Source organism: Oryza sativa, chromosome 12, assembly GCF_034140825.1.
Source record: "Oryza sativa Japonica Group chromosome 12, ASM3414082v1".
Lineage (NCBI taxonomy): Eukaryota > Viridiplantae > Streptophyta > Magnoliopsida > Poales > Poaceae > Oryza > Oryza sativa.
The window spans coordinates 4,497,545-4,508,573 of record NC_089046.1 but is presented as its reverse complement, the minus strand read 5'-3'; the positions used below and the strand labels follow the sequence as shown (position 1 = coordinate 4,508,573).

General features: G+C 40.1%; 1 protein-coding gene across 2 annotated transcripts; it reads right to left on the bottom strand.

Moving 5' to 3' along the window:
* Positions 1-3,551: 3,551 nt before the first annotated feature.
* Positions 3,552-9,480, bottom strand: LOC9269093 (small RNA degrading nuclease 5). Of its 2 annotated transcripts, none has more exons than XM_015762672.3 (15): positions 8,868-9,480; positions 7,981-8,037; positions 7,831-7,901; positions 7,007-7,140; positions 6,769-6,875; positions 6,146-6,253; positions 5,999-6,069; positions 5,763-5,822; positions 5,629-5,684; positions 5,225-5,285; positions 4,872-5,139; positions 4,593-4,774; positions 4,212-4,504; positions 3,980-4,105; positions 3,552-3,900 (listed from the first exon to the last, which is right to left on the bottom strand). In XM_015762672.3, exons 3-14 carry the CDS (start codon positions 7,855-7,857, stop codon positions 3,982-3,984), a joined length of 1,491 nt encoding a protein of 496 aa, XP_015618158.1. In that variant the 5' UTR covers positions 7,858-7,901; positions 7,981-8,037; positions 8,868-9,480; the 3' UTR covers positions 3,552-3,900; positions 3,980-3,981. The 2 variants fall into 2 exon arrangements, with proteins under 2 accessions (XP_015618158.1, XP_015618157.1); XM_015762671.3 differs by having other exon boundaries at positions 7,831-7,896.
* Between the last annotated feature and the right edge of the window lie 1,549 nt (positions 9,481-11,029).

The window sequence follows — 11,029 nt, the reverse complement described above, 5'->3', positions numbered from 1 at the left end:
TTTATTTTTTTAAAAAAAAATATTTGTTATGTAAATTTGAAGTTACATAAGAATATTTTTTTCAGCATTAGGATTTATCAACAGCATTACTCTCTTAAACGTAGATAATTTATTTCATAGATTGTGTTTTGTGATGTATTATTGAGACTTAAAAATTAGACTTATATGATTGTGTTTTATGATGAATTGTTGACCGTTGAGACTTGAGAATTGGATTTATCAGTTTGAGGGGTTTTGTATTCCGATAAATTTTCGCTACCGTATTCGCGCCGGTTCGTTTTCACTCCGTTTTCGGTTTCGATAATATTCTATTCTGGTTTCGTATCCGGGGTTTCCGATTCTGAAAAGAAATGAAAACGAAAATGATAAAGATAGTTTCCGTACCGTTTTCATCCCTAGTCGCTGGCGAGGCAGCACAGGTGGCGCGGGGTTGGCCGTTGGCAAGCCCTTTAGGCATTGGAGGGAGAAAGAAGAAGAGCTAGGGGCATTTTCATCCAGGATGGCATTTTGACGAAGAAGCCTAATTCAGGGTGGTATTCCAGCAAATCCAATATTATGCTATGGTAGATATACAATTTTCTCACACACAGGAGGTTAATACACGTGCAATTGCAAAATCTATCTAACAAGATAACCCAATAACAAATGTACATGTCACTATTATAATCAAGGGTTGCCTCCTCATGTTTGGTTGCCCTTGTGGATATGTTATTAATTGGCAGTCCCTAGTGTAAGGGCTGTGTGACCTCATTACAAAACAAAATGTTTATGGAATTATGATGTTTATTATTATTTATTAGTACAACCTAGAGTAGATGTGTGGATGTGTTTTCACTAAGAATCATTACTTCCTCATTACTATCTATATCTCAAAATATAGATATTTCTGACTTTGCATCTGAATTAGAATATAGATAACAATTTGTATTTCCTTCCATCTAAAAAAATGATACCTCATTTGAAACAAAGCTAGCTAAATTAAGTAGTACGTTTTAGAGTACAACCATCCGGCCTCAACTAATTAATCTTTCCATCTAAAAGAAAATGATACTTCCTTGAAACAAAGCTAGCCAAATAAAGGAGGAGATACAACCATCCTCAACTAATTATTAAATAACAAAGCCAGAGAACACTTAATTAATCGCTCGTGCAACACAACCATATGTGTACTATCCACAGACATATATAACCAGAGAACTTTGCTACATATTGGACAAGAAACCAACTTTAGATTGGATGAAAGCAACAAAAGAGCCATGCATTTTGGTTTAGGCATAATAAGTTAGTATTGCTTCTGCCACCTACCTAGGCCAAGCCATGGTGCATAGTACAATTTGTCATTTGGGCAAAATCTCATTTGCTGCCAATTTTAGTGAATTTCTTTTTTTAAATGAATTCGCATAAGGATGTGTCCATTTTATTGAATATAGAGAATTAAAGTACAACTCCTATGAGAAAAGAAACAGATGATGCGATAATTACAGAGTAACGAATGATTTGGATTAGACAAAGCCCAGTTGATCGTTATGTACTTAAATATATTCGTACGAACTATTGTATTATATATGCTCTATACCTAAACTTTATTAGAAGTTATAGATCATCCATTTTAATGCAGAGGGTCACTGTGCAAACAAACGTTTGTGTCTAGTGCCACAATGATGCAGACATGCAGTACTACTGTCGCTAGGAACAGCATAGTAGCTCCTCTGCATTTTCTTCTTCAATAATGTGGAGGATCCTGATTTATGTAACCTAACCCTTTTTTAAAAACAAATCTAGCTTCTTTTCAAGTAGTGCAAAACAAAATTCAATTTTAATAATAGCTTCTACATTCAAAATTGGGAGTACCTATATTTATGGTGCCATATTTTTCAACAAAAAGTTATCAAATCATTTTTACACCATAAATATGTAACTTTTAAAACCAACTCTGTAAGTTTCAATATTTACATTGTATTTTGTTTAATACAAACGTATAAGAGAATTAAGAAAAGTAATTTATTATCTACTTAAATGAGAAGATTGGAGAGATAAAATCATAATTACATATAGAAGAGAGAACAAGCACATAAAAAGAAGTAACTGAAATTAAGCGAAAAATGCAACTCCATAATTCTAGCAATCCCTTTCACAATTAGTATGAACGTCTAAAATCCAACAAAATACATTTTTTCTAGTACTATATGTTTTACTTCATTTCATAATCTCGAATTTAAATATTAGTAAATATACAATTGTGTACTTTATTATGGAGTCTTTTTTAGTTTTTCAGCAATTAATTGATTCTAAAATTATAGCTACTAGTAGTAAGTACAAAAGCTTATTAGAGTCTTAGATACAGCTTTTTCATAATTCATTATTAATAAGTAGAAAGTTGTACTTCGTCTTAGAGTCTCCATTTAGTTTTTTTAGCCCTTATTATTATAACTGTGAAATTTGCTATAATTAACAAACTGGATCTGATATATATGGAAAGCAGTTTTATTTGGAATTGCTATAATTCAGTCACTTGGCTAGATTTATTTATTTATTATTTATTTCAATTAACGTGGAAATGTCCTTAATGAGTCAGTAATCATTATAGGTAAAGGACTGATGGATTTGTTCTGCCAACCGGTGGTTGTCTGTTGGTAGAGCGCATGTGCTTATTAAATTGCACGGTATATTTCAATTGCTTTCAGATATGTCTGGACCATAGACTAGCTTGTCATTGCAAGTTTGGCTCAAAATCGTTTGATAGGCAGCTCTTATAATTCGTCTTTTAGTTCTTGTTTACCATTGGTCATTTGACCCTTGTCCCCTACCACCCTGCTAAGTGCACATCCATCTGCATTTTTAAGATACAGAATTGATATTAGCTTCACTTTTGCAAATGCTTAAGCTGCGTTCGAATCAGCTCTGCTCTTCGTGCGAGCTTATCAGTCTATAACTTGAAAATTAATTCATTTATTTATTTATTTGAAGAAACTAATATATATGCAGGCTTCATATCCAGATTCGTTGTATTAGAATACACCACATTCAACTAAAATCCCTTATATTTAGGGACGAAGGGAGTAGAAACTATATAGAAAACTTAGATAGAGAACTTATATAAAACACACTGTTTACAGCCCGGGAAGTGTTTAACTATTGTCGGAATATACAGTAGAAGTACGGAACAAGCAAAACCTTGTTTTTTTCCTCTGAAAAATAGAAAGAATTTCATATTTATCAGTTCGTGATGACATCATTGACGAAGTAGAAAACCAAATGCAACCATCTTTTAGCGTCAGCGTTATCTGCTCGACTGTCTGGCATCTATGAAAAGCTACGTACAAACCATTTCGACAATTTAACCAATATATGTATGGCTCAAAATGACGGAACCATACACGTTTAGGTATATATATTGTCATCCTTTCGTTGTCAGCACAAACCTTCGGGTGGAATCGTCTGCACACGAAACTCAAAATAGTGTAAATGATGTCACTAGACGTTTTCCCAGATGCACCAATGTTAAAATGATCATCCAAACATCCAAGAATCAGCAATGAGTCAAATCTGTCTTTTCAGAACAATTCTAGGAGCTTCTTTTGTTACCAAAGCTGTTTTCATCACCATACATTTGAGAGAAAAAGAATATCTTTTTTCATCTGCTAATATATCCCTGGTAGCTTTGCTACTGATACATCTTGTTACAAATGATGCATTGATATGATAGAAACATGCCACCCATCATAGCCTAGCAAAAGAGCAGCATGAGCATATGTGAAGCCTCCTAAAACTGGCAAGTCAGCTTTCAAAATTGAATCCAGAAGTTCATGTTAGCCAGAAGTTCTAATGTTAGTTGGGATGCATGGGGCTCCATCCTTCCTACAATAAACAGAGTCCGCAAGTATATCGTCTGAATAATGCCTGCCAACAAAGAAATTCAGCCTTAATTATTCAGCCTGCAAAGCATGAGGGAAAAGAGATTGGTAAGAAGGCTTCTTACAGCTAATGTTTGACACAACAGAAGCATAGAGCAACTTCTGCCTGGGCTTGTATATCTTCCAATGCTTTAACAATGCTTTCGCGGCTTTCTACTGTTTCTTCTTCTTGCTTAAGCATTTTCCGTAATCTGCATGAAGTACAGTTAGGAAAAGTTGGCACAACGATTTTAGAACGTGAACTGTATGGACAAACTAGGAGGAGGAATATAATTGTATGGCTCCAGGTAACTTTACCTTTGCACCAAAGGTGTATCACCATGACCACTACATATAATAAGCATTGCATTATCAGGTAAGATGCTGTATAATTTTCTAATTTTCTTGTCCAACCCAATCAGAATTTCCTTTAGTTCAGGACAAGTTTGATGCTTTTTTCTTTTCTGAGCAGTTTTTCTGTCGCAGGTCTGCAATGCAATAGCCTCTGCAACACACGATTTCACCTTATCGGGATCTTGGGCCCTTGTACGAAGATACGAGATCAATTTCGAGAATTGAGTCCAGACAAAACTAACTTTGTCATTTTTTACCTGCAGTAAGATTTCAAGAAGCATACTAATGAAAGCCTTCAAGCTCTCAGGGAAGAGACAAGGGCCACTTAAAATGTGTAGTACTAACCTCTTTCATTGATCTAGATAGTGCATCATCATCTGAGAAAACTGCTATTGAATTACAAGAAGCATCTGAATACCGCTCAAGAACGGAGGCGTCATCAATGAGGGAGCATTTTTTACCACTTTCATGCAGTATGGAAGCCAACTTTCGTCGTGAAGTTGATGGTGGGGAGCCAAAATCAGGACCTGGTGAACCAGTTATCCAAATTTACATTTTAACAGAAAAATAACTAAAAGATATTACTGAGATGACAGTTGAAGTCATTAAAAAGTGCATATTTACCATATTTGATTTTCAATAAAGCGAGTTCTAGAGCAGCTTTAGCATCCTCCACACTGTCATGCCCAGACCCAGTGTTCTGGATCTCCCGGTTAAGAAACTTTTTTGCCAGGACACGTAAAGCGATCTTAAAGCGATGGCCACGATTATGTTTGTACAAAACTGCAGTATCAATGATCAAATCGTGGGATATCCGCAATGCCATAAGATCATTTTCCAAAGAATGTCCAACAAGAACAGTTTCTTTGTGCACAAGTCCAACAAACTCCTCCTGAAAACAAATATACAATGGTATAAAGAGTTGGCACAGTATCAAGACCAATTAAGATTCAAGGCCACAAAAACACAACAATTACCTGAATCTCCTGGAGGGTTGTGGTAACATCAGCTAACATTTCAGCAGTGATTCCACTGAACCTGCACAATTCAAGAATAATTACATCTTCTGTTGGATATTCCGATTAATCATTTAGAGGTTAGAGCCCACTGGAGATATCATTTAGAATATCACAAGGGAAGAACATAAAGGGCCAAATTAGGACAATGAAATTCATATGATGCGTGAGCACTTCATTCATATCCATAATACAATACACATGATTCAAAGATAGGTATCAGATCCAATTTATCTTCCTAAAGGAATATCAAACATATGATTGAAAGAAAGGCACCAAACCCTATTATCTATGTAAAGGAAAGAATAAGCATAGATGTGTAACAGCCCTACATCAAAGGAGATTAGAGGCATCATGGCATGTACCTTGTATTGTAATCAGTGATTGGATTGGCAGGCTTAACTAGTTTATCTAGCACCACCTGAAATAGATTATAACAAAATCAATACTCAGCAGGGAGAATAGTGAGACAATAAAGGATTGAGCGCAAAGTAGGTACCTCTCCTTTAATATCAACTAATGTTACTCTTGTAAGTTCAAATCCAGCTGCAGTAACACACTGAAAAGGTCGCAAACTTTCAAAACATAGATCTTAAGGAAACTCAGACACAAATAATGTACAAGTGATGTCACAGTGCAAAACTGTTGGTAACATATAGTAGTTGAAAGTCAGTGTACTTGGTATTTTCAGAAAACACAAAAGGGGGCCTCATATTGTACAGAACATCACATTACCATCTCACAGTCAAGTGCAAGAATTGCATATGGCGAAGAGCCTGGAGGAGCTGAAACAGTAGGGACAAAACCTATGTGGCAATAATATATGAGTTCAGCTGAGAGCATGAAAGGGCAAGCGGGAGAGGAGAAAAACAAAAGGATAACCTTCTAAACTGAAGTTGTATCCATTGTCCTCCAAGTCTTTTTCAGAAAGCGTGTAATATTTAATAGGAAACGGTATATCCTTTAGATCGTCCAAACTTGATAACTTTTCTGGAATATGTAAAACAGTTAAAAAATTGCACATAATACAATATCTTAGGTATAAAAACATAAGTACCATTTTCTCATGGAAAAGATTGATTAAGTAAATCTAGAGACTGTAGGTGCACTTATAGGCCAGCATAAAAGCTGTATGGCAATACAGTGAGCTGGTGCTTCTGTTATGATCATTGCATCTCAATGCAGATGCTATGTAACAGTTAATTTTTACAGAAATAAGGCTGAGAAAGAACAACTAGGTAGTAGGTACAAGGAAAAAAATGATAAGAATGAAAAATAATGTCTGCTGTAAATTCAAGAATAAAAATCTCTTTGCAAATAAATGGCACAAGGCAGAATGGTGATAATTAACATGATCTCCCAAAAGTAGAAATGGTAATCATATGTCCTTTCAGTGATTCTATCATCATAATATAAACAACTTCATAGCAAGAACTCAAATAAGAAGAATAATTCAACATTTTTTCTTAAAAATAAAAGAAACATAACCCTCAGCAATCTTGTACCTTGGCCATCAGATTCATGAGATTGGTCCGTTGTTTTCAACGCACGCTTTCGCTTTACTCTGCATGTTAGGAGTGCATCGATGGTATGCCTTTCATCTGGTATACAGCTGCAAGAAAAGCTATCATTAGCAATACATGGTACAGTGTATTTATACGAAGGAGGCATTAAATTGCCCACACAAAATAATCCACAAGGTTCTGGGCAAAAACATCCATCTCCCCAGTTTAGTGCACCAACCTTGAAGCTAGAACAGGTTTTGGATTGCCACAAAATTCTTTCAAAGAAGAAAGGTGACGGGATTGCGACATATATAAAGCTGCATCAAGGCCAGGAACATATAGAAGGACGACTTTTGGTATAAGAGGCTTGTTCTGCGCAGAAAAGAATAACAAATTTAGTGATAAGGGGATCTTTCTTGAAGCATTAATTAAATAATCTAAAATTGGAACATAAGACAAACATGCGTCAAACAAAAATCAGTGCTCACTGTGAATCAACATCTCTCTAGATATGAAATACATAAAGTATTTTACAAGTTTTAAAATTCATGGTGGGTAGTCCAGGTTGTAGAGCAGACAGAGTTAATTGCCACACCCCATAAAATTAGAAACAAAGTACAGACCTTTCTTTCAGTTGCAGGAAAAAGCACTTGCTGTCAGGTATACTATGCATGTTCTAACATCAAACTGAGTGGTTAAGAACAACATATTCGGCAATACTCTAGCCTTTTAACTCTTTCATACATATAAATCATATTGGAATTTCTGGGCACTTTTTCATATTTTCTTTCTTTTTATCCTTGGCAACTAAATTCTCACACAAATGAATGAATCATATTTCCAATATGAATAAATAAAGGGCAAAAAAAGTTATTTAAACTATTTTCTTAATTGTTGTTCACAAGTCTAAAATGACTTATATTTAGAATCAGAGGAAGTATGCAGTAAGATATGGACCCCAAAAAAGACTAACAATTTTCATTGAGAAGGACAAAGATAAGGAAAAGTAAACCACGTGCTAAACATTGAAACTTAGGAGGAAATAGGGAAGAGAATATGTACTTTAACAAACACCCAAGAAGGCAGCATGCCATCACCAATGACCCAAGTTACTAGCCCCTGAACATCCTGCACTAAAAAGAACAAACAAAATGTCACATTACAAGGGAAGTTCTCAGACCTCAATTTCATAAGCTCAGTGATGAAAAGAACCTGCAAATTTAACGTAGAATTTGAAGTGGCCTCCTTAAAAACAACATCAGGTTTAGCCTGGACATGATGAAAGAATCGGTGGTATGAGAATTTTGGTTCATTAGAGCCAAGGAGGAAATATAGATCAGTAAATTCAGCAGAACAAATAGCCAACTATCTATCTAGATAAATTGGTTGCTGCTTCACTTAATAGTCCACCGATACTTTGGGAGTATTTTGATTTTGCACAAATGATGATATGAACAAGGACAGCAGCAGTATATTATTCTATTGATCTGGTCTGTCTTATCTTTAGCAGGGATATTCACATTAGGAATTTGGAGTGCAAAAATCAGGACGGGTCACTTGTTTAGTAGCGAATGCTTCCTCTGTTAAAATAAAATGAATCAAGGAATGAACTGCATGTATGCTTCCATGAGAGTGTGTTCTTCAAAACTAGGATCTTTGTATGTTACAGTAGTATATCCGCGCTTCACCCCTCTGAACAAAGTATCCAGCAAAAGCGCAGCGCTATCAGTAGTAACACTCAGATTTTGCCATTAACAATAAGAATCGCAGAGACCATCATTACACAAACAGGGATGCCCTCCGTTTTAATCCTAGCAAGAATTTAGCTTTACAAGAAAAAAAAATCTAATCATAATAACGCGTTAACAACATAGAAGAGCACAGTTGCTTCCCACTTCCGACGCCACGGAAATCACAAAATGCGATATGTTCCCACCAGCAAAAACCACCCGAAAATAATAAAACCGCAACATTTACCAACAAATAATCGATTGCCAATTCCTCCCCCCTGTTTTTATCACTCTTAAGACCCCGAAATCCCGAAATCAAAAGGGGAAACGATTAAAAGAAGAACAGAAAGATTGGGAGAGAGAACATACGTCGGGTCCGTAGACGTCGTAGTACGTGGAGGAGGCGGGGGCGGCTTCGCCGGAGCCGGAGGGCGCCGCCATGTGGGCGTCGGCGGCGCTTCTAGGGCTTTGCCGCGGAGGAGGGAGGATTATGCAGGGAAGACCTCGGATTTGTGGAGGCCTCACCCAACTTCGTGAAAGCGTTGTACTAGGAGAAATATTTGTATTACCGCGGTGATGAAAGGGGCTTTTATGTAAATAGACCATGTTAAGGGGAGTAGAGGCTGGACTTGGGCCGGGTCGGGCCGGGCTGGCACGGGCCCATCGTGCTCCTTCCCGAAGCGGGCCCGGCACGCGACGAGGCCCGAGCACTGCCCGACGGCGGCGACGAACTCGCCGTTCGTCGTCGAGACGACGGCCGCGGCCACCCGCCGTGGGTCGCACTCGAGACGGCGGCCGCTGCCGCCGACGAGTAGCAGAGAAGAGGAAGCCTCTGCCGCCGCCGGGGGAGATAGCGGATGGCGCCGGCGAGGCGACGAGATGTAGCAGCAGAGAACGGGGGCGTGGCGGTGGGAGGCGGCGGGGTTGGTCGCCGGCGGAGGGGAAGCGACGAGCGTGTGTGTGCTTCTGCTCTGCGGGATACGGGAAAGGAAATGCGGAGGGGGGGGGGGGGGAGACAGATGCAGAAGGCTGCAGGCCGCTGGGCCATTTACATGGTGGGCCAGCCCAAGCATCTGTATGGCCTGCTGAATCAGCCTTAGTTGGAATAAGTCCACTTCGACTTCCTTAAAAGTGACCCAAATCTAATTCATGACCCTAAACCGCAAAACCGGATATCTCGACCCCCGAAATATTGAAACCGGTACAATTTGACTCCCTTAGTGGTTTTGGAGGGCGGTTTCGCTGACGTGGCAATGATGTGGCATGGTTGACCTAGTCTGTAGGGTTGACGTAGCGCTTAGCTGGCATTTGAATTAAAAAGTATATGTGGGACCCGTTTGTCATTCACACAAATAAAAAATTGTGGGGTCCACTGACATGTGGGCCCCACCTGTCATCATCTCTCTCTTCTTTTTCCTCCCCTCTTCCTCCCTTCTCTCTCTCTCCTTCTCTCCCCTTCGGTCGGCCGCCGCCGCATGGGCTGGAGCGGCGGCGGGCGGGGGCTAGAGCGGCGGCGGCCAACAGGAGCTGAAGCGGTGGCGGCGGCGAGAGCTGGAGATTAGCGGCGATGTGGTTGGAGCTCTGCGTGTTGTGGTCGCCGGCGAACACTTGTGACTCGGATGTGGTGGTCGTGGATGTGTTTGGCCACGGGGACTTACTCTCTCGATGACAACGGCATTGGCTACCTAGGGCTGGGGCGCCTCCCAGCGCGGCGGTTGGTGGGCCACGAAGCTAGGGACGGTGGGGGTTGGGGTGCGAGGGCGTGGCCCGGTGAGGTGGCGCCGCTTCTGGGGATGCAAGCGAAGCCCAAGCGGTGTAGACCGAGGATGAGCTGCGGCGGCGACCTCTCCGGCAGGAAGGGGCGGTAGCGTCGGGCGTCTGGTGACAGGAGAAGCATTTTATGCCAGGATCATTCCCATCCTGCCTCCTCTCCCGGCGCCGGCAACACCAACCATCGCCATCGTTTCCGCCGCTGATCTCAGCTCCCGCCGCCGCTTCAGCTCCTGTTGGCCGCCGCCGCTCTGGCCCCTGCTCGCTGCCGCTCCAGCCTGTGTGGCGGTGCAAGGCCGAAGGGTAGAGAAGGGGAGAGAAGGGAGGAAGAGGGAAGGAAGAAGAAGAGAGAGAGGATGACAGGTGGGGCCCACATGTCAGTGGGTCCCACATTTGTGTGTGTGTGTGAATGACAAGTGGGTCCCACATATACTTTTTAATTCAAATGCCACCTAAACACCACGTCAACCCCACAGACTAGGTGTTAACAACCAAATTTGGTAACATCAACATCGGAAAGGAGGATTAGATCGAAGCGGAATCGGAGATAAGGATTATCACGAGAACAGAGTAAGAATCGGCTGGAGTCCGGATCGGCTACGATTGGATCAGCTGAATTCGAGTTAGACTTGGTTGGGTGGTACAGTCGATTCCGACAAGACAACTTGGTGTACGATATCGGGTTGAGTTGATATGCTTCAAGATAATTGCCACGCATGAATAGAGTCCTGAGAAGGCAATTATATCTATTAGTTAGGATA

What these genes read in the sequence shown, in the direction of transcription:
- LOC9269093 (XM_015762671.3), bottom strand. Translation starts at nt 9,104, where the DNA reads ATGGTCTATTTACATAAAAGCCCCTTTCATCACCGCGGTAATACAAAT. An exon ending in ATACAACTTCAGTTTAGAAG is followed by an intron (nt 6,070 to 6,145) that starts GTTATCCTTTTG and finishes ATTGCCACATAG; the next exon opens with GTTTTGTCCCTACTGTTTCA. An exon ending in GATACACCTTTGGTGCAAAG is followed by an intron (nt 4,106 to 4,211) that starts GTAAAGTTACCT and finishes TACTTCATGCAG; the next exon opens with ATTACGGAAAATGCTTAAGC.